At 41.4% G+C, this 24,416-nt stretch overlaps 1 protein-coding gene across 1 annotated transcript in view; it reads right to left on the bottom strand.

Annotated features, from left to right (window-relative positions):
• trim37 (tripartite motif containing 37) overlaps positions 1-24,416 on the bottom strand; it is a 55,917-nt gene continuing 31,501 nt past the window's right edge. The window contains exons 16-26 of the mRNA XM_062958937.1: positions 23,915-24,112; positions 21,967-22,103; positions 19,490-19,584; positions 16,909-17,109; positions 11,678-11,989; positions 10,798-10,929; positions 9,295-9,481; positions 9,089-9,204; positions 2,190-2,357; positions 1,947-2,031; positions 1-678 (exon numbers count right to left, since the gene is read on the bottom strand). Of these exons, the coding sequence (XP_062815007.1) occupies positions 675-678; positions 1,947-2,031; positions 2,190-2,357; positions 9,089-9,204; positions 9,295-9,481; positions 10,798-10,929; positions 11,678-11,989; positions 16,909-17,109; positions 19,490-19,584; positions 21,967-22,103; positions 23,915-24,112 (1,635 nt within the window). The 3' untranslated portion in view covers positions 1-674. The remainder of the gene's footprint in view (positions 679-1,946; positions 2,032-2,189; positions 2,358-9,088; positions 9,205-9,294; positions 9,482-10,797; positions 10,930-11,677; positions 11,990-16,908; positions 17,110-19,489; positions 19,585-21,966; positions 22,104-23,914; positions 24,113-24,416) is intronic.

Genomic DNA, 24,416 nt, shown 5'->3' with positions numbered 1-24,416 from the left:
ACCATTTCCATGTTCATTTTATTAATTAAAAGAGTGCAAACCATTTTCATCGGAACCCTTACGAATTTTTACAGCAGTTAAACATGACACCGACAAGTGAATCAGTTTAGTGAAGTTCCCCGTTCCAGAGAAAACGCACAACTAACATTGACAGAGTAACCCGTGCTTTGAAAAGAGTAGCCCATTGGGCACAACTTCACAGAACACCTTTATAGCAGCTCGAATGCAATGCACCATGGCAGCAAAAAAAAAAAATAACAACAACGTTTGGCAATAAGGATTTGTCAACTGGGAAACACCAGGAAGAGGAAGGAATCACAAAGCAACATTTCACCATAAGAAGCTTAGGACTCGGGAGTGCAATGGCTTTAGCGTCAAGTCATACCACTTCAAAAGAACAGCAGCGGGGGGAGCGGGGTGTCCCTTCTTCTATCCATCGCACTCTTCAGCCACTGAGGCTCAAAAGCACCTTTGGGAGGCACGCAAGGGCACAGGGTCAGACCACACAAGATCGGAAAAGCAATACGGCTGCTTCACGTTCAGGGAGAGCATGTGCATAAGGCATTGCCAGAAATAATGCGGGTGAATTAAGGGAGACCCCATGCTGCTGCGCTACGGCACTTCCGACAGCCAAATGCTACTCCAAGTCCAGGCAGGCCTTCCCACCAAATGCTCTACCTGGGGCAAAGAGAGAAAAGAGAGGAGGCACAGAGAGGGTCAGTTCTTGTCAGGAGAAACCGAGGGAGGGAGGTGACGAGTAGAGAGAAGGAAACACGTTCATAAATCTGCAGACCCCAAGACATTAGAAAGATCCAACAAAAAAGCCTCCACGAATGGAGGTTTGTGACTGCGTCTTAATGGATCGGTACAACATGAGAGATGGGATAGACTCATACGGAGTGATTCAAGCATCCACATCCATTGAGGAAGAACATCAGCACACCAAAAGACAAGGTACAAAGATAGCCAAACAATATGATCCAGAATTGGACCATCAACAGCCTACACACCACTAGCTCTTACTAAGAGCCACTCAGAGCAAATACAACAGAGTCTCACTTATCCAAGCCTCGCTTATCCAAGCCTCTGGATAATCCAAGCCATGCGTGAGTTAGGGCCTTTTACCCTAGCACTCAAGACCTGGCTCTTTACTAGAGCTTTTAATCTATGTTAATTTTATCAATATTTGTATGTATATATTTTTATCCTTTACAATTTTATCTTGTAAATCGCCTAGAGCATCGTGGATGGAGGGCGATTAATAAGTAATTAAATGATGATGATGATGATGATTTTTATAGTCAATGTTTTCAATATATATGGGCTCGGGCTGTGGCGCAGGCTGGAGAGCAGCTGCAATGAATCACTGCAATGAAACACTCTGACCAGGAGGTCATGAGTTCAAGGCCCTCTCGGAGCCTATGTTTGTCTTATCTTTGTTCTATGTTAAAAGGCATTGAATGTTTGCCTATATGTGTAATGTGATCCGCCCCGAGTCCCCTTCGGGGTGAGAAGGGTGGAATATAAATGCTGTAAATAAATAAATATATTGTGATATTTTGGTGCTAAATTCGTAAATACAGTAATTACAACATAACGTTACTGCGTGTTGAACTACTTTTTCTGTCAAATTTGTTGTATAGCATGAAGTTTTGGTGCTTCATTTGTAAAATCATAACCTAATTTGATGTTTAATAGGCTTTTCCTTAATCCTTATTATCCAAGATATTCGCTTATCCAAGTTTCTGCTGGCCCGTTTAGCTTGGATAAATGAGACTCTACTGTATCGGTATCTGAAGGGCAGCTTCTCCAATAGTTGTTTCAGATTTCAAATCCTCTCAGAGATTCAGCAGCGTGTACTGGGAGACAGCGAAGGCATCTTATCACAAGGAAGCCATGCCACATTACAAATATCAACACAACAGGACATTGTTTGGGGCATTTACCTTGTACTGTCCTTTCCAGCAGCAAAGGAAGAGTCTTCAGAGCCTGCCTGGTCGCCCTCTGGGAAAACTGGACACAACTCTAAGGCTGAAAGCAAAAGGGTGAGCATTAGAAAACAATACATTTTTCACACAGGATAGATTCGTGAGGAGCCTCCCAACCCAAGAAGGGAAAGACAGACGTTTCAACGTCTAGGCACAGCGGCCTTTTCAAGCCCTTGTCCCTTCAGAAACCTGCTCTCTTACTCTCACTTGAAGGCTGGGCCTGGAACCCCTGGCCAAAGAGGTCTGGAGTGGCCGCGGATGTTTCTGCCTCCTCCTGCTCTTCATTCTCCGTGTCGCATTCAATGTCGCTATCGCTGCTCATGCCAGGCAGGAGGTGGAGGATGTGCTTCTGGCAAAGGCTAGCTGCACCTAGTGTGGAGCAGAAGGGGACACATTTATGTATTTATTTATTTACAGCATTTATATTCCGCCCTTCTCACCCCGAAGGGGACTCAGGGCGGATCACATTACACATATAAGGCAAACATTCAATGCCTTTAACATAGAACGAAGACAAGATAAACATAGGCTCCGCGCTGGCCTCGAACTCATGACCTCTTGGTCAGAGTGATTTGTTGCAGCTGGCTGCAGCTGGCTGGCTGCTCACCAGCCTGCGCCGCAGCCCGGGCCTAGGAAGCCAAGCACTGCTGCTTCTTCACGGCTCTTAGGAATTGTGGGACTTGAAGTCCTAAACACCTGGAGGGAGGGCCAAAGTTTGCCCATCCTTGCCTTAAGGGAAGTCAAGTGTTCCATTTGGATGTCTTCCCCGTTTCCAATTCCATTTCCTACCAAGATGAAACCTCAATGGTCCCAAGAGGTTTGTTTCGAGGTGGAAATTGACCTAAATGTGACTAAAGACATACACACACATCCAATGTTCTTGAACATTTAAATCCCAGCTTACGACTTGGAACAGTGATGGCCAACCTATGACACGCGTGTCAGCACTGACACAGCAACCCATTTTTGCTGACACGCTGCCGCATGCAGATTGATTGGATGACTATGCCTTTTGTGGCCAAATTTGATGTGATTTGGTCCAGTGGTTTTGTTGTTTACTCCATGGGAATTATGCACATTACATTTATTTATATATATTATTTATTTATTTATTTATTTATTTATTTATAATTATTATATCATTCTATTATTATTGTAGTATATTATCATATTATTACTATTATATTATTATTATATTACTAGCTGTGCCCGGCCACGCGTTGCTGTGGCGAAGTATGGTGGTATGGGAAATAAAGGGTAAAGGTGTGGAGTCCATAATCCAGTTAAAGCAGATGATATAAGATTATATGGGTTATATAGCTGTGTGGAAGGGCCTTCTAATCCAGTTAAAATCTGATAATCTGTATTTTATAGGCAGTGTGGAAGTGGCCTAAGTGAGGCCTAACTCTGCCTGTCCCCTGGGTGAGTGGGTTGCTAGGAGACCAAGTGGGCGGAGCTTAGCCTTCTAAGTGGCAGCAATTGGATAAAAACAATTATTCCTCTCCCTCTAATTAGGACTTAATTTTTCTTTTCTTTTTGTTGTATCAACCTAGAGGCGTGGATGATGGGTTGTGTTGTCAATTTTCGAGGTTGTGGGGTGTTTAGTTTTGTTGTTTTGGCGGTCGCCAGGATTCCATCACTCTTTTATATATATAGGTTCATTATTCATGACTACATTGAAACTAGAATAGAGAGGAATCAGCGTGGAAACTGCAAGATTGTTGTACATGGAAATAATGGTAGTAAATATAGTTTTTGATTTATTAAATACAGTTATATATTACAATTAAATATTTTTGTTATTTAAACTATACATATTGTGAAATTATGGGTTTTTTCTCGAAGTGACACACCACCCAAGTCATGCTAGGTTTTTCTGGTGAATTTTGACACACCAAGAGCAAAAGCTTGCCCATCATTGACTTAGAAATAGCCCAGTTCTCAGTATATCCCCAGTCCCTCAACAAGCACAGAACTTATTTCCAAAATTTATGTGTTAGGGACCAAGCTGTTGTCCACATGTTTTTTTCACTAAAGATCAACGTAATCTGTTTTTTACTCTTACTTTGGTAAATCCACCTAATGATGGTCTTTGCTTCCGCTATTTAAGCTGCTTTCCACAACTGGTCGACCGCCAGCTGGCATATCCTCTTACCATTAGCACTACACATCAGTAAAAGAGTGTTTTATAGAAAAGCCCCAAAGTCAAATCGTGGGTCTCTAGCGGCCAAAGGAAGCGTCATGGACCTTTTAAGGAGATTTGCGCTGACCAGCTTCTCCATGCAGAGAAGGACAATATCTGCAAATGCTGAAGAGCCATTCGGACTCAATAATAAGCCCAAGGCATTGGATGGCTTCTTCTTCTAAACACCTATTGTCTCATGCAAGGACTATAAACACTCAAGTGGGATTTCCGCATCTCAGGACATCATTCTCAGCACCAAATCCTGTCAGTCCTTGTGTTGTGACTCAGCTGGAACCTCAGATTGACTCTGATGAGGATGATGGGATTCAGGTACACAATCAGGTTCAAAATGTCTCTGTTGTAGAAGATGAAGAACAGAGAGCACAAGTTCATTTTCCCACAGCAAGGAATGATGTTGTTGATACTGAAACTAGCCAGGTGCAAATGGACTTGGAAAAGGAGGACAGTTCTCAGTCTGATAGAGGCTCAGCAAACTAACGAGCAGGCTGACCTTGACGAGACAGGTTCCTTAGATCGAGCTGACTGTTTGGAATTCACGGTTCGGAGTAGTGTGAGAATTGCAAACAAAAGGGAGGCTAGAGGCCAGAGAAATGCTTTCATGCTCTGCAAAGGGCGTTAAAGCAATGTGTTTGGAGACAAACCTTTGTCAAAGCAACTTTCGTTCAACCAAAACGCAAGCTCTCGTTTTCCTGGATTACCTTGCAACTTTTGTGTTCATGTTCTTGGGACTTTGTCATGCTCTATTGGGACCTCATGATTTCTGAATTTATTCTCCATGGCTTTATTTTGTAACCATTTTGTGGAACTTTACTTTTGCTTTTAAAGAACCTTTTGTCTTCTATTTTCTAATAAACTAAAAAGATTTCAACCTGTGTGCAGGTGAAGCTAACCTGAAGTGCGACAGCTTGCATGCCATCAACATGCTCTGTCTCCAAGACAGCTCCAAGAAAAATGCAGGGAACAAAACCAACCTCTGTACATGGCATTCATTGACCTTGCAAAGGCATTCGACACAGTGAATTGCAGTGCTCTCTGGACCATCCTCCAAAAAATCGGGTGCCCTGACAAATTTGTGAACATCCTGCGGCTCCTCCATGATCATGATGGCAACAGTCTTGGACAGCAACGGCTCCCAAAGTGACCCATTTAAGGTGGAATTAGGTGTCAAGCAGGGGTGTGTTATTGCCCCTACCTTGTTTTCCATCTTCATCGCTATGATACTTCACCTTGTTGATGGGAAGCTTCCCACCGGAGTGGAAATCATCTATCGGACAGATGGCAAACTATTTAACCTCAGCAGACTAAGAGCCAAACCCAAGGTCACCACAACATCTGTTATAGAACTCCAATATGCCAATGACAACGTAGTCTGTGCGCACTCAGAAGACAACCTACAAGCCACTCTAAGCATACGAGAAGCTCGGCCTCTCACTGAACATCAAGAAAACCAAAGTGCTCTTCCAACAGGCACCAGCTAATCCCTCTGCAATGCCAGGAATACAGCTTAATGGTGTCACATTAGAAAACGTTGACCAATTCCGCTACCTTGGCAGCCACCTCTCCACAAAAGTCAACATCGACACTGAAATGCAACACCGCCTGAGCTCTGCGAGCGCAGCATTTTTCAGAATGAAGCAGAGAGTGTTTGATGACCGGGACATCCGTAGAGAGACCAAGGTGCTTGTTTACAAAGCCATTCCCCTCCCAACCCTGCTCTACGCCTGCGAAACGTGGACTGTCTACAGACGTCACACCAAACTCCATCCGCGTTGCCTCAGAAAAATCCTGCAAATCTCTTGGGAACACAGGCGGACAAATGTCAGTGTGCTGGAAGAAGCAAAGACCACCAGCATTGAAGCAATGCTCCTACGCCATCAACTCTGCTGGACTGGCCACATTGTCCGAATGCCCGATCACCATCTCCCAAAGCAGTTACTCTAGGGCCCGGGCTGTGGCGCAGGTGGGAGAGCAAGCCAGCTGCAATTACTGCAATGAATCACTCTGACCAGGAGGTCATGAGTTCGAGGCCCGCTCGGAGCCTATGTTTGTTTGTCGTTGTTCTATGTTAAAAGGCATTGAATGTTTGCCTATATGTGTAATGTGATCCGCCTTGAGTCCCCTTCGGGCTGAGAAGGGCAGAATATAAATGCTGTAAATAAATAAATAAATACTCCGAACTCAAGAACGGGAAACAATGTTGGTGGGTAGGAAAAGAGATTTAAAGATGGGCTTAAAGCCAACCTTAAAAGCTGTGGCACAGACACTGAGAACTGGGAAGCCCTGGCCCTTGAGCGCTCTAATTGGAGGTCAGCTGTGACCAGCAGTGCTGCGGAGTTCGAAGAGGCACAAATGGAGGGAGAAATGTGCCAAGAGGAAGGAGCGTCAAGCCAACCGTGACCGGGATCGCCTTCTACCTGGAAACTGATGTCCTCACTACGGGAGAACATGCAGATCAAGAATAGGTCTCTTCGGCCATCTACGGACAGTTGGAAGACAATAATCCTCAAACTACGAGGGATCGCCTATAAGTAAGTAAGTCTCCATGGCTAGAAAAATCCAAATCAAAGCAGTTCGGCCTCTTCCGATTCTCCAAATCCAAAAAGAAACACGCAACAATGGAGTGTGGCCTGGGGCTTTCCATAATGTAAGATTTGAAAAAATTATTTCCCCTTTCAACCCGCTGCCTCCTGTGACAGCCAAGCAGTAGAAGCTATAGTAGTAAAGGTAAAGGTTTCACCTGATGTTAAGTCCAATCATGTCTGACTCTGGGGGTTGGTGCTCATTTCCATTTCTAAGCCGAAGAGCCGGCGTTGTCCGTAGACACCTCCAAGGTCATGTGGTCATGACTGCATGGAGCGCCGTTACCTTCCCGCCGGAGCGGTACCTATTGATCTACTCACATTGGCATGCTTTCTAACTGCTAGGTTGGCAGAAGCTGGAGCAACAGTGGGCGCTCACTCCACTCCCAGGATTTGAACCTGGGACCTTTCGGTTTGCAAGTTCAGCAGCTCAGCGCTTTAACACACTGTACCACCAGGGCTATAGTACTTGCTTGAAACTGTGAAGGGAAAGGAGATTTTTCAGCCTGGTGTCAAGACACACACCTACACAAGGCGGCCCCTGCAGAGCACGAGGGATGCTGGCCTCTTTGCGTCAGCCCCAGAGCGGCAATTCGTCACATATTGAAATTCAAAGGAGTGCAGAGGAGGAAGGGGATGGTGTGAGCCAGAGAAGAAAGAGAGAGGAAAAAAGTCCAAATGAGGAACTCTGTGACCCAGAAAGGAGTCTTGGAACACGGCAGGGAGCGAAGCAAGACCTCCCCACCGCGGCTAAGCCGGCTTTAAAGCATTTTCTAAAGGTATAGCAAGAACCCCGCCAGGGCACTCGCTCCGAGGAGGAACACAGAGAAGCCACAGCTTGCTGCTCAAGAAAGGAACAACCCTCTTTCTCATTAGTGCAAGCTCCTTTGTGAGAAGTAGGCTGCGTGTTCCGGCTTCAGAAAGGAAAGGACCTGGGTGAGCACTGAAGCAATTCACCTCAAAGCAACCCATCAACCATAGCTGGGAAATTTGCTTAGGCTTGCTGGTAGTGCTGTTGCTACTGCAGAATGGTTAGAAAGACATATTTGCCCTAAAATACCATATATACTCGAGTATAAGCCGACCCGAATATAAGCCGGGGCACCTAATTTTACCACAAAAAAACAGGGGAAACATTGACTCCAGTATAAGCCGAGATACCAATAAAATTACATTAATTGAGGCATCAGTAGTTGACAAGTTTTTGAATCTTTACATCAAACTGTAATTTAAGATATGACTGTTCAACTCTGATTAAATCATTATTTTCACCTTCTTCAATGTAAATGTGCTTATGTATCCTTTTAATAATAATAGAGTGAAATAATAAATGTAATAATAATACAAAAGTATTATTATTAATACTGCAAAAGTATTAGAAAATGAGCACGCAAAGATACTGTGGGACTTCCGAATCCAGACTGACAAAGTTCTGGAACACAACACACCAGACATCACAGTTGTGGAAAGGAAAAAGGTTTGGATCATTGATGTTGCCATCCCAGGTGACAGTCGCATTGACGAAAAACAACAGGAAAAACTCAGCCGCTATCAGGACCTCAAGATAGAACTTCAAAGACTCTGGCAGAAACCAGTACAGGTGGTCCTGGTGGTGATGGGCACACTGGGTGCCGTGCCTAAAGATCTCAGCCAGCATTTGGAAACAATAGACATTGACAAAATTATCTGTCAACTGCAAAAGGCCACCCTACTGGGATCTGCACGCATCATCCGAAAATACATCACACAGTCCTAGACACTTGGGAAGTGTTCGACTTGTGATTTTGTGAAACGAAATCCAGCATGTCTATCTTGTTTGCTGTGTCATACAATAAAATAATAATATATCCAGTAAAATAATAAATGTAATAATATATAGAGTAAAATAATAAATGTATTAATAATAATAAAAATATAGTAAAATTAATGTGAAAGTAACAACAATAATAGAGTAAAATAATAAATATAATAATAATAATAGTAATAATAAATAGAGTAAAATAATAAATGTAACAATACCAATAATAATAGAGAAAAATAATAAATATAACATATATACTTGAGTATAAGCCAACCTGAATATAAGCCCACCAGGACCCTTACCCAAGTATAAGCCGAGGAGGGTTTTTTTTTCAGTCCTAAAAAAGGGCTGAAAAACTAGGCTTATACTCGAGTATATACAGTAACAAACCATTTGTAATGCTGCTTTCAAACAAAACAAGTGGAGAGATTTCCCAAGTTTGTGTGGAAGTGTACAGCTGACCACAGAACGGTCTTGTCTTTCTATAGGAACTAGAAAAGGACTCTGTTCTTACCATCTTCTGGATCTGCAGAGGCTCCTTCAGAGAGAATTTCAGTCTCTGCAGCTTCAGTGTTGTTTTCCACGTCAACTGAATCCGTAGCTTCCGCACGGCACCGATTTGAATTGGACCTAGAAAGAGACCAAAAGGAATTTGATACAGTGGACCCAAGGAATGGCTCAGCCTGCCATTCAGGGCTACAGAGAATCCCAAAAACCTACCCTCCGGCTACTACTTTCCGGGCCTTTTCCACAGAAGGGATGCCACTTGCGCCAGAAGCCCCCATGTCAGTATCAGAGGCATCGCACTGTCTGTCTTCTGGCTTAGAAAGTGGCTCTGAGATATTGCCATTGGTCAGTGTCCGGGGAGAGCCACGTCTACTGCTGGACTTTGAGCTTCCCAGGCAACCTACAGAAAAGTAAGGCACATTTGTTGAGCAAATATAGATTGCAGAAAACAATTAATTACGTTTGCTGCAAAGATTGGACTGGATGGCACATGTGGTCTCTTCCAACTCTATTATTCTATGATTCTGTAGTGCACAATGAGTGATATTATATCCTACTAGCTGTGCCCGACCACACATTGCTGTGGCGAAGTATGAAGCTCCTTCTACACAGCTGGATAAAATGCACACTGAAGTGGATTATATGGCATTGTGGACTCAAGATAATCCAGTTCAAAGCAGATAATATAAGATTACTAGCTGTGCCCAGCCACGCGTTGCTGTGGCGAAGTATGGTGGTATGGGAAATAAAGTATTGAGGAATTGGTGGTAGTTAAGGTAAAGGGTAAAGGTTTTCCCCTGACATTAAGTCCAGTCATGTCTGACTGTGGGGGTTGGTGCTCATCTTGAGTCTACACTGCCATATAATCCAGTTGAAATCAGATAATCTGTATTTTATAGGCAGTGTGAAAGAGGCCTGATTGAAGTGGCCCTGGGCTGAGTGGGTTGCTAGGAGACGAAGTGGGTGGAGCTTAGCCTTCTAACTGACAGCAGACTAAGTGGGTGGAGCTTAGCCTTCTAACTGGCAGCAATTGGATAAAAACAATTATTCCTCTCCCTCTAATTAGGACTTTATTTTTCTTTTCTTTTTGTTGTATGAACGTAGAGGCATGGATTAGGGGCTGTGCTGCCAAGTTTAGTGTTTTTGGGGTGTGTAGTTTTGTTGTTTTGTCCTAGGCCGAAATTTCATTCCCCTTTTATATATATAGATAAATGGGTTAGTTAGCTGTGTGGAAGGGCCTTGAGTCTACACTGCCATATAATCCAGTTAAAATAAGATAATCTGTATTTTATAGGCAGTGTGGAAGAGGCCTAAGTGAGGCCTAACTCTGCCTGTCCCCTGAGCTGAGTGGGTTGCTAGGAGACCAAGTGGGCGGAGCTTAGCCTTCTAACTGGCAGCAATTGGATAAAAACAATTATTCCTCTCCCTCTAATTAGGACTTTATTTTTCTTTTCTTTTTGTTGTATGAACGTAGAGGTATGGATGAGGGGTTGTGCTGTCAAGTTTAGTGTTTCTGGGATGTGTAGTTTTGTTGTTTTGTCCTAGGCCGAAATTTCATTACCCTTTTATATATATAGATAACATCAATAAACAGAGTTATGGAAAGTCCAGGTATGTAAGTCAACACAAATTTTAGAAACATACACACATACACATGCTGCAAAATAATTATTCAATCCTCCCCCCCCCCCCACCATCCACCCATTTTGCTTATACCTTCAGAGGAAATCTGACAGTCTCCCTTCAAGCGAAGGCTTCCATCTCCACAATCCATGGCTCTTCGCAGAGACAAGCTGCCCGCTCCCCCAGTTCGACCAGTTTTGGTTGAGTGGCTTTTCTTGTTGGTGGCTGCAAGATTTGTAAAATATACATCAGCGATCTGCACGCATCATCCGAAAATACATCACACAGTCCTAGACACTTGGGAAGTGTTCGACTTGTGATTTTGTGATATGAAATCCAGCATATCTATCTTGTTTGCTGTGTCATAATAATAAAATAATAATAATAATAATAATAATACTTTATTTTTATACCCTGCCTCCATCTCCCCGAAGGGACTCGGGGCAGATTATATGGGGCCAAACCCAGATAAAGTAATAAATTAGAGAAACATCAAAATACAAACACAGTTATTAAAATCCAACATTCCAAAACAAAAGAAATATTAATCATGTTAAAAGCATATTAAAACGTGGATTTGGCACCCAAGTAAAAAGATAAAAACAAGCTGGGTAAAGTGCAGTGTGTAAATATTGAGTCACGAGGTAGTTGAATGAATACAGCTGTCGACAATGAGGCAACTTGGGTGGGGCGGACCCTTGAAGCTGAAAGGCCATTCAATGCTAATCAAGGTGGTCAACTGCAACATTCACAGACAAAGAGTTCTTTCTCCCACCCTGGACATCATTCCACAGGTATATAAACACCACTTGCCTAGTTTCCAACAGACCTCACAACTTCTGAGGATATAGATGTGGGCGAAATGTCCGGAGAGAATGCTTCTGGAACACGGCCATACAGCCCAGAAAACTCACAGCAACCTCTAGATAGTTTGTATTCTACAGAAACGAGTGCAAAGCTCATCCCCACTTACAGTTCCGAATGTAACAGCTGGAGAGGGACGATTTTGTCAGCAGTTCTCTCCCAAGTTCCTGCAGTTTGCTGTAGCTATCTGTTCCGCAGGCTGCCAGGGCTCCTTGATCGCTGGAGAAAGCGTATGTGGGCTGCCCCTCAGAAGAGGTGGTGTTGCTGCTCCGAACCTCCGACAGCTGATTCTTCACATCCGACATTTTGCTGCGGACTTCAGCCATCTGGCTTTTCAACCTTTTCAGCATCTTCAGGTCTGGTGGGACGCGCCACATGGCCTGATGCCTCCGCTGGTCCCTCTCCTTTAGAGAATAGGAGGCTTGGCGGGGAGAGAACGGGAAAACAGAAAGATTATTTGGAGAACATTGAGACCACATCTACCTGGGTATCAAGAAATAGCCAATCCTGGATGTTTGGTTTTGAAACAGAAATGGTATATGTGTACTCTCAGCAACCCATAGGCCTAAAGATAATAATATTATAATGTAATATAATATTATACTAATAATAATATAACAATACTAATTATATATTATATATTAAATGTAATATTACTAATAACATTACCATATAATGATATAGTACAATATAGTAATTTAATGTTTATATTGTGCTATCCTAATAATATATTGTATGTACATTTGATTTGTAAGCCACTCTGAGTCCCCTCTGGGGTGAAAAGAGCAAGATATAAATATAATAATTAAATAAATAAGTAAGATTTCATTTCATATTGGCCCTGCACACATCTGTGCAGTCAAAACTATGTCCCCTTTGAGTTATTTCCAAATTATGTTGATACTGAGGATCATTGAGTCTTCTCAGAAGGCTTTGTTGAGATTTGGTTTGCTTTGCCTTTTCCTAAGGCTGAAAAAGTGTGACTTGCAGCACAGTCCCCTTAGTTCTCATTGAATTCAGCAGCTTTGGTATAGTAATTTCCACCTCTTGCAATGGCTTTTTATGGACTGGAGCAGGAAAAAAAGAAAATGTACTGTATATACTCGAATATAACCCGAGGCACCTAATTTTACCACCAAAAAACTGGGAAAACATTGACTCCAGTATAAGCCGAGGGTGGTAAATTTCAGAAATAAAAATAGATACCAATAAAATTACATTAATTGAGGCACCAGTAGGTTAAATGTTTTTGAATATTTACATAAAGCTCAAATTTAAGATAAGACTGTCCAGCTCTGATCAAATCATGATTCTCATCTTCTTCAATGTAAATGTGCTTATGTATCCTTTTAATAATAATAGAGTAAAATAATACATGTGATAATAATAATAATAAATACAGGAAAATAATACATGTAATAATAAATAGAGTAAAATAATAAATGCAATAATAATAATAATAATAAAGGTAAAGGTTTTCCCCTGACGTTAAGTCCAGTCGTGACCGACTCTGGGGGTTGGTGCTCATCTCCATTTCTAAGCCGAAGAGCCGGCGTTGTCCGTAGACACCTCCAAGGTCATGTGGCCAGCATGAGTGCATGGAGCGCCGTTACCTTCCCGCTGGAGCGGTACCTATTGATCTACTCACATTGGCATGTTTTCGAACTGCCAGGTTGGCAGGAGCTGGGGCTAACAGCGGGCGCTCATTCTGCTCCTGGGATTTGAACCTGGGACCTTTTGATCTGCAAGTACAGCAGCTCAGCGCTTTAACACACTGCATCACCACCAGGGGCCCAATAATAATAATATCAGAGTGAAATAATAAATGTATTGAGAATAATAATAATAATAATAATAATAATAGAGTAAAATAAATGTAATAGTAGCAACAATAATAGAGAAAATTAATAAATGTAATAATACCAAAAATAATAGAGAAAAATAATAAATGTACCATATATTCTCGAGTATAAGCTGACCCAAATATAAGCCAACTAGGGCCCTCACTCGAGTATAAGCCAAGGGGGGCTTTTTCACCCTTAAAAAAAGGGCTGAAAAACTAGGCTTATACTTGAATATATACAGTACTTTCCGAACTGATTCTCCTGTCTTCCTGCAGTGAATGTTCCTGTGAGTTGCTTCTACTTCTCCCTGGCTTGACGTAAAGTCATCCAGTTGAGGATGCCATCTCAATAGGACATCAGAATGCTAATTCTATCTCCAGAACTTCATACGATTCCCCTAGGTGCATTCCTATATGACAGATACCATTGATCAGGCCATCTTCCGGTGCTCACCCAGAGAAACAGGAATGCCATTAAAGAAAGAGAAGATGGTTTGCATCACATCACGATGCTTGAAGCTCAACTTCACAGCTCCTTACTGGGAGCCTCCTGTCAAGTGTTCTGTTCCTTGAGAATTTGGATCCCTGAGCAAGTCGCTTCCGCACCTCTCTTCCTCCTGACAACACCAGGCCGGTATTATTTTGTGAGACTGACTCAACCGTGTTCCCTGTTCCAGCCTCCTATCTTTAGAGCCGACAGTACAAACACTGTCATTATGAAGAGGAGAGGAGTACGACGCTTACATGCCATATGGACAATCATTTTCTCTTCTGCTCGGTTAAGTCAACAAAATGGCTCTTTCGAAGGTGACCTAAAACAAGCTATTAGTGGCTCCAGGCCACTTTTGCACCAAACACAAGCAAGTCTATTTGTGCGGCTTGATTTTGTTTACCAATTCTCCACTCCGAAGAGGGGGACCCGATTCTCTATAACCAGTCTACAGCATGTGAACAATTAAGCCGCTTTTCCTGTCGGACACGCAAGGGCAAGACCAGAATACAGCTATTGTTCGAAACACAGATCGGGTAGAGCAAGGATTGACTCATCTGTCCAAAGACTAAGGTTGCTTGCTACATTAAGAAATCAAGAGTTACAACTGTGGCTGCCCTTCAGGGGTGCCAAAAGGGTGGAGGTCTATAGGCAAGGAAACATCTGGACTAGATTAAAACACAGCAACAAATAATAATCACAACCTTTGAGGATGCCTGCCATAGAATGTGGGCGAAACGTCAGGAGAGAATACTTCTGGAACATGGCCACACAGCCCGAAAGACATACAACATCCCTGTGATCCCGGCCATGAAAGCCTTCGACAACAAATAATAATCTATACACATAGTAAAAGTGAAAATCTGTATGTATGTGGCACAGGTGTCTGACCACATAGTGCTGTGGAGCCACCAAGTCACTCCCTCAAGGAACATTGCAGGTTACAGTGAGCATATCCCAGTGTTCCTTTCTCTCTTCATTTGCATGACCCTGCTCACTACCTATCCCCTAACCCTAACCCTTCCCTACTCTTTCCTATGGCATACAGCAACTGAAAATTCTAGAGAGAGAGGCTTGGGAAGCATTCACCATGATTCCTAGGGGTAGTAGGGACTGGGATGTATAGTTGCATACTGGCGGGACTTGGGGGTGATTGAGCTTGGCATCTAGGAGTTATAGTTCACCCATATTCAGAGAACACTGAACCCATTTGATGACAGATCTAGACCAAACTTGGCATACAAATTCAACATGGCCAACTGGGAACACTGGTGTACTTTGGGAGTGATTGACATTTAACACTGGGAGCTATAGTTCACCAGTATTCCATGGGCACTATGAACTACACCAATAATGGATCTGGACCAAACTCAGAAATAGCATAATATTATTATTATTATTATCTCCACAGATATATATATATATTCCTTCCTTGCCTAGTTTATCACAGCCTCTGAGGATGCCTGCCATAGATGTGGGTGAAACGTCAGGAGAGAATACTTCTGGAACATGGCCACACAGCCCGAAAGACATACAACAACCCTGTGATCCCGGCCATAAAAGCCTTCGACAACACATAATATTATTTATTTATTTATTTATTTTACATTTATATCCCGCCCTTATCACCCCAAAGGGGACTCACATCGGCTTACAAATTAAATTTACATACAATATTATATTATTTGCATAGCACAATACTGGCAATAAATTACCATATTGTACTATATCTATATATTGTAATATTATTAATATTACATGCAATATATAATATATAATTAATATTATTATATTGTATTAGTATTATATTGTATTACAAATAATAATAATAATAATAATAATATAATATAATAATAATAATAATAATAATAATAATAATAATAAATGACCAACTGAGAATACCTAACATCCAAAAACAAACAAGGATCTTTTCAAATAACCCAGGTAATGCTGAATACCCAAGCTAGTAATAAATAATAAAACTTTATTTGTAACCTCCATCTCCCCGAGGGGACTCGGAGAGGTTCACATGGGGACCAAGCCCAATCAACAGATAAAACACAACAAGGACAGCATATATAATTGAAAAAATAGCAGTAATATAACATTCATAAAATACATAGCGAGCATCATGGCTATACAGTGGGGCTTTTAAGAAATTACAGGGAGCACTCAAATAGGCAGCCACCACCTCCAGGAAAAAGCCACACTGCTATTCTCCTTTTCTTATTTATTTATTTACTACATTTATATCCCGCTCTTCTCACCCAAAGGGGACTCAGAGCGGCTTACAAATCAAATGTACATACAATATATTATTAGCATAGCACAATATAAGCAATATAATATAATATATTTCTTCCCCTACTCAACATTTGCACTGGCTCACAGCATGAAGTTTCCCAAACTCTCTCTTTCCTTCTCATAAATCCAGGTCATGATCTTAAACCCTAACCCAAACCCTAGTTTGGCTGCCAAACCAAAACTCGCCCTAGCTATACTTTCTCATCTTTTTGTTTTCTTTCACCATCTGAAGCATCTCCTTTCCTACAACTGATGAGAGCGAATTCCAACCGTCCTATCCATGAATTTCAATTGTGTTCTTTCTCCCCACAGTCCCTTGAACCAAATGCCAGGTCACCAACTTCGTAAACAAAGGTATTTACTCTCTGGATTAAGCTAAATGCTCCAGCAACCAACTTACAACATCCTCTTTATTATCCTGAGGTCTTTTGATTGTAATCTTTCCCAGATGGATACCCTTGAACCCAGGTACTAAGATAACATTAGAGCACTTTATCAGACAAGGTTTCTAAGCCAAACATCAACAGGAAAGGGTTCATCCCGTTTAAAAATAATGCAATGCCATATCAATATGGGTTGATGAGAAAATCCTTTGGAAACCTTCTTATGCAGCAGGAATGGACTCCTCATCCAAAGAAGGGGAGGTAACAGAAATGAACAGATTACAACATCTAAGCAATTCCAGGAAAACCTGCCAACTCACCTCTGTTCTGCAAAAGTGAAGCAGGAGGACGCGGCTGCAAGCCCCAGAGATTTTCCACCCCATTTCTGTCCTTCAGGTCCAACAAGTGAATTAGAATCAAGGGGTCAATATCAAGCAAACTGCTGCTGGAGGAAGAGCCCAGAGCTCCCGCTCCTCGCCTTGACATGCGGCAGCTTGCAGTGGGGTAGCCATGGGTCCCACCTGAGTTTTAAAAAGAACAGCGGAGAGCAATTAGCCATGAATATGAAATGTTACAGGGCCGGAGGCGCAGTGGGTTAAACTGCTGAGCTGCTGAACTTGCAGACCGAAAGGTTGGCGGTTCGAATCCAGGGAGTGGGGTGAGCTCCCGCTGTTAGCCCCAGCTTCTGTCAAACTAGCAGTTCGAAAACATGCCAATGTGAGTAGATCAATGGATCAATTATATATCTTATGCATTTACGTTTGTGTGGTATTATGTCCTAATTGATGTATGTTTTTAACTTGCTGTATATTTTCCGTTGTATTGGAAACCGCCCTGAGTCCCTTGAGGAGATAGGGTGGTATATAGTAAAGGTAAAGGTTTCCCCTGACATTAAGTCCAGTCGTATCCGACTCTGGGAGTTGGTGCTCATCTCCATTTCTAAGCCGAAGAGCCGGCATTGTCCGTAGACACCTCCAAGGTCATGTGGCCGGCATGACTGCATGGAGCACCGTCACCTTCCCGCCAGAGCGGTACCTATTGATCTACACGTGTTTTCGAACTGCTAGGTTGGCAGGAGCTGGAGCTTACAGTGGGTGCTCCATGCAGTCATGCCAGCCACATGACCTTGGAGGTGTCTACGGACAATGCCGGCTCTTCGGCTTAGAAATGGAGATGAGCACCAACCCCCAGAGTCGGACATGACTGGACTTAACGTCAGGGGAAAACCTTTACCTTTACCTACTAGAATTTATTTATTTATTTATGTACAGCATTTATATTCCGCCCTTCTCACCCCAAAGGGGATTCAGAGCGGATCACATTACACATATAAGGCAAACATTCAATGCCTTTAACATAGAACAAAGACAAGACAAACATAGGCTCCGAGCCGGCCTCGAACTCATGACCTCTTGGTCATTCGTTGCAGCTGGCTGGCTGCTCACCAGCCTGCGCCACAGCCCGGGCCTATTTAAATAAGGCAGTATTTTGGTCAAATGTTTATTTATTATTATTATTTATTTAATACATTTATATCCCACCCTTCTCATCCCGAAGGGGACTCAGAGCGGCTTACAAATTAAATTTACATACATTATTATATTATTAGCATATCATATTGCATTTGTTCAGAAGCAAACGCATCTACTGGAAGTTACAGCTGCCAAGAAAAGAATTCTGACAAGCAGAAGCCTTAAAGAAGAGCTCACAAAAGCAAGATGCCCTTCTGGCTGGTTCTCCTTTTCCTGACAAAGCTGTTTCGCGATCATTTGTGCTGCTGATCAACAGGGAAAATGTCTCTCATTCTCTCCTGTGGGTTAATTTAATATTGAACCTATTAAGGAAGCTCACTAAGAGACTCCGCCAAAGCAAGTGACTAAGAACGTGCAGTTGACAGAATAGGATATTCTTCTAAACTTGAGTGGGGTATAAACATAGATTCTACAGACAGAAAACATTTGAAAAAGCAAAAGCTAAGGAACACAATCAATCACTTGTTTCTGCAGACATGATACAGACATCTATCTTTGCTGTTGAGGAAGGCATGGTATTAATCAGCTAAATATGAATTAATTTCCTGGCTCAGAAGGAGTCCCATCAGAGGTATAATTTGTCTGTCGTGTGCCGGTGATTGCTATCTGAGCCACAATAGGATTTAGACAGTTATAACGAGAACTGCAATACAACACCGTCAACGCTTTCCCCCCACTCCTCGCCAGACGATAATTGACAGGTCTTTGCCGCAACATTTTCAACAGAATTTGCCTGTGCTCATTTAAAAACAGGGAGGGGAAAGACTCTTAGTCAGAGAATGAGAATCTGTGTCTGAATTACAGTCAATTTTATAATGCGAGGAAACATCCATTTAAACTCGTCTCCGTTTGATGCTTAAGAGGTTTCACATATTCCATTCCAGTCCCCACGGGAATACAGAGATTTAGGCACAAAGAACATGATTATACCGATGAAGATAAAGTGTCAAAATGTCTGAGGAAAGGAGGAAGACACCCGTAAAAGGTGCAAAGGAGGAATTCTAATCCCCAGCTCAAGTTAAGAAATGTTTAAACGTGAGAGGAAGGGCGAGTATTCCCTTGATGGGATTTTGCGTCTCCAGAAAACCCAGCTGCAGCTCCCTTGTGGCTCTCAGCCAATGGGAAGCGTGCCCTACATTACGATAATCTCTACACACGGTACATGATGCAGCAGTTCCCCAAAATAGAAAATCCTACAGAATGCATAGCTCTGTGTGGCCTCTGACGTGGCAGTGAGAGCCGAGAGAAAAGCCGTACGTAGCATCTGTACAGGGATATACGTTTGTTATTCCTAATAATAATAATAATAATAATAATAATAATAATAATAATAATAATAATAAATTAAAAAAACAGGCTCCTTTTATACCTGAGGCACCTGCTGCAGCAGAGGCAACTTCTTCGGCAAGATCCCCCTCCTCCAGCTCCATGTTGTGGCTGTATTCCACATCGTTCTCTCCCGACCTTCAGAGCAAATTAAAACAAAGCCATAGAGATCCTGTTAAGCTGCTGTTATTGACACAACCACATTATCAATCAAACACTTGGTTGCTGTGAGTTTTCCGGGCTGTCTGGCCATGTTCTAGAAGCATTCTCTCCTGACGTTTTGCCCACATCTATGGCAGGCATCCTCAGAGGTTGTGAGGTCTGTTGGAAACTAGGCAAGTGGGGTTTATATATTTGTGGAATGATGTCCAGGGCGGGAGAAAGAACTCTTGTCTGTTTGAAGCAAGTGTGAATGTTGCCATTGTCCACCTTGATTAGCACTGAATAGCCTTGCAGTTTCAATGCCTAGCTCCTTCCTGCCTGGTGGAATCCTTCGTTGGGAGGTGATAACTGGCCCTGATAGTCTGTTTATTTATTTCTCACATTTATATACCGCCCTTCTCACCCGAAGGGACTCAGGGCAGCTTACAACAGTGGCAACAATTAGATGCCCATACAAACCAATATAAAACAGCACATAAAGCCGTTAAAATTATTAAAATGCATTATGAATTAAAAATATATATTTCAAACATAAAATCTGTCTGGTATTCCCCTGTTTTATGTCTGAGTGTTGTTCTTTATTTACTGTCCTGATTTTAGACCAAACACAGCGCCTAAACATGTCAGTCCTTGGAAGCTATAAGACACAATGCAAGCTCACACAGGTAGTTCCGTGGAAATACTTTATTGAAATCCTTGCCAAGATGAACACAAAGCTACTACTAAACAATTTCTGCCCAGACCCCAGACTATCAAACTACTACCCCCCCCCCCACCCGCCTTCTGCATTCACACCTGTCTGTCGAAATTCCTTTCCCAGGCTCGAAGACCAGAGCAGGCCACAAATCAATCCTCCTAGCCAGATGGCCCTTATCATTTAGGCTATCTCCCCCCAATTGCTCTGGCAGGATGGGAACAGGTCAGCTAGTGTAAATGCTGGGCGATCTCACATCCTGACAAAACATGAATTAAGGAACATAAAAGGAACTGTATTCTAACTCAACTCACTGACTGTAATAAATAAATATATATATAACTCAACCAGAGAAGTCAGTCATAGCAGAGCACTTGATGAACCAACCTGCACACAGCATAGTATTTGAGAATACAGAAATGCCGGACCACTCTTAACAACCACCATGTCAGACCACACAGAGAAGCCACTGAAATCCACAAGCATGTGGACAATTTCAACAGAAAAGAGGAAACCATGAAAATGAACAAAATCTGGCTGCCAGTATTAAAAAAAACTCTAAAATCAGGACAGTAAATAAAGAACACTCAGAAGACAGGGCAATTCCAGACAAGAAACAATTGAGGCATGTTAACACCTCCCAACAAAGGATTTCCCCAGGCAGGAAGTAGGCTATTCAATGCTAATCAAGATGGCCAATTGCAATATTCTCATTTGCCTCCACAGATAAGAATTTTTTCTCCCACCCCGGACCTTCCACAGATATATAAACCCCACTTGCCTAGTTTCCAACAAACTTCACATCTGAGGATGCCTGCCATAGATGTGGGTGAAACATCAGGCCAGAATGCTTCTGGAACATGGCCAGACAGCCCGGAAAACTCACCACAACCCAGTGATTCCAACCATGAAAGCCTCCGACAACAAATCAAACACTTGCTCTTCCTAATTTCACTCATTCTCTAAACCATGTGGGCCAGAGACTTCATTGTTGTGGGATAAACCTGTGGTTCACACACATACAGCAGAGTCTCACTTATCCAAGCTAAACAGGCTGGCAGAACGTTGGATAAGCGAATATCTTGTATAATAAGGAGGGATTAAGGAAAAGCCTATTAAACATCAAATTAGGTTATGATTTTACAAATTAAGCACCAAAACATCATGTTATGCAACAAATTTGACAGAAAAAGTAGTTCAATGCGCAGTAATGTTATGTTGTAATTATTGTATTTACGAATGTAGCACCAAAATATCACGATATATTGAAAACATTGACTACAAAAATGGCTTGGATAATCCAGAGGCTTGGATAAGCGAGGCTCTACTGTACCTTCAAAATACTCATCTCTTTAGAAATGTGCTTAGACATGCAGGTTTAGAAGTTTGTCCTTCAAGATTCCTTTTGAAAAGCCACTAATGTAATTTGTGCTCTATTAAAACACATGCCCTATTCTAAAAACAATAGTGAGAACAAAACTTGCCTCCTTGAAAAACCAAAACAAGCAGCTATTTCTCTCTACTAGCAAGCAATGGCATATACTTTGGGCAGCTGGAATTGGTTTTGAGCATTTTGTTTTCAAGGTTAAAAGTGGAATACATCTATACACACAAAGAAACAGGAATTAAGTAGACACTGAAAGAGAGGTCATTTCAACACTCACATAGTCTCCTCATCTATATCATTTTCTTCTGTGTTGCTGGTTGCGGTTGAACTTGCCGAAGAACTGCTGCCGTCAAGATGGTTGGCCTCATCCTCTCCAATAAGGTCAACGTCAAGATCCCCGTCTGAAAGCTCATGCTGTGTCAATATAACAATATATAATACTCTTATTATGCTATACTAATAATCTATATATATAAAAGAGTGATGGCATCAGGGCAGCGGACAAAACAACAAAACTACAGGCCCCCCAACCTCGAAATTTGACAACACAACCCATCATTCACGGCTCTAGGTTGATACAACAAAAAGAAAAGAAAAGTCCTGATTGCAGGGAGAGGAATAATCGTTTTTATCCAATTGCTGCCAGTTTGAAGGCTAAGCTCTGCCCACTTGGTCTTCTAGCAACCTCCTCAGCCCAGGGGGACAGGCACAGTTAGGCCTCACTTAGGCCTCTTCCACAGATTATCAGATTTGAACTGGATTATATGGCAGTGTAGACTCAAGGCCCTTCCACACAGCTATATAACCCATTTAGAATGTTTTGCACTGGATTATCTTGAGTCCACACTGCCATATAATCCACTTCAGTGCGCATACTAAACATAAAGACAACCATACAACAGACATTCAATACCACCACTACCTCAACAATTTCTCACCAACACCACCAGAAAATGCCACAGCAACACGTGGCCGGGCACAGCTAGTATAATATATTGTATATACATATAATGTTGATAATATTATAATGTAATACAATATAATAATATACTATTATAATTGTATATTTATATTACATGTAATATTAACAATAATATTGCAATATAGTGTTACAGTACAATATAGTAATATATAATGCTTATATTGTGCTATGCTAATAATATAATATATTGTATACACATAAAATATTAATAATATTATAATGTAATACAATATAATAATAATACACTATTATAATTGTATATTTATATTACATGTAATATTAATAATAATATTGCAATATAGTGTTACAGTACAATATAGTAATATATAATGCTTATACTGTGCTATGCTAATAATATAATATATTGTATGTACATATAATTTGTAAGCCGCCCTGAGTCCCCTTCGGGGTGAGAAGGGCAAGATATAAATGTCGCTAATAAGTACTGAGTATAAGCCGACCCGAATATAAGCCGAGGCATCTAATTTTACCACAAAAGAACTGGGAAAACATTGACTCCAGTATAAGCCGAGATACCAATAAAATTACATTAATTGTGGCATCAGTAGTTTAAATGTTTTTGAATCTTTACATCAAACTGTAATTTAAGATATGACTCTCTGATTAAATCATTATTTTCATCTTCTTCAATGTAAATGTGCTTATTTATCCTTTTAATAATAATAGAGTGAAATAATAAATGTAATAATAATAATAAATGCAGTAAAATAATAAATGTAATAATAGAGTAAATTAATAAATGTATTAATAATAATAAAAAATAGAGTAAAATAAATGTAAAAGTAACAATAATAGAGTAAAATAATAAATGTAATAATAATTAATAGAGTAAAATAATAAATCTAACAATACCAATAATAATAAACAATAAATATACCATATGTACTTGAGTATAAGCCGACCTGAATATAAGCCCACCAGGACCCTCACCCAAGTATAAGCCGAGGAGGTTTTTTTTTCAGTCCTAAAAAAGGCTTATACTCGAGTATATACAGTAAATAAATAGAGTAAAATGATCGAAAGGGTGTCAAATAAAATGTTCATTTGTACACAAAAGGTTCTATCTCTTCTCTTGATTTTCAACCAGACAATAACAACCCTATAAGCCAGCAATACACAGCATTGTAATTTTCCTCCCAAGCTCACCAATTTTATTATAGAAAAGTAAAGAAAAAATCTGTTTACACACACTGGGAATCCTGGAGGAGGTGGGAACCCTTACGTTATAATCTTCATATTGTGGTTTCTCCTCTTCCTCCTCTTTTGCATTTCTGAGTGATGGCATACTGGCCATAACCTCAAGAAGTACGTCTGAGTTTGGTCCCGGCTTTTTTGGTCTCGTTTCCAGGCCGTCGTCGCTCTGTGGGCTGAGGTGAGTATCTGGGGGAGGCATGCCGTGGGACTTCTGGGTTCGGGAAAGCTGAAAGGCAAAACAAAGAGACGTGTGTGTCAAAGAGAGAACACCGTTCTGAAGGAGATCCATATCATCCTTCTAAATGTGTCATTCCCAAAGTCAGCAGTGACCAAGAAACTGCCAGCATGGTAAATGATGTTTTAATTGATTATGTATTGCTGTTGGATGTATTTGTATGAATTTTATATGTTGTACGCCACTTTGAATCCCACCCACAGGAGAAAAGCAGGATAGAAATGAAATAATAATAATTCTATATATATAAAAGGAGAATGGCATTGCTCCACCAGGCAAAACAACAAAACTAAAG

The sequence above is a fragment of the Anolis carolinensis genome, unplaced genomic scaffold, assembly GCF_035594765.1.
Source record: "Anolis carolinensis isolate JA03-04 unplaced genomic scaffold, rAnoCar3.1.pri scaffold_7, whole genome shotgun sequence".
In the NCBI taxonomy this organism is placed as follows: domain Eukaryota; kingdom Metazoa; phylum Chordata; class Lepidosauria; order Squamata; family Dactyloidae; genus Anolis; species Anolis carolinensis.
The sequence above is the reverse complement of the archived record's forward strand: the minus strand, read 5'-3'. Positions and strand labels throughout refer to the sequence as shown.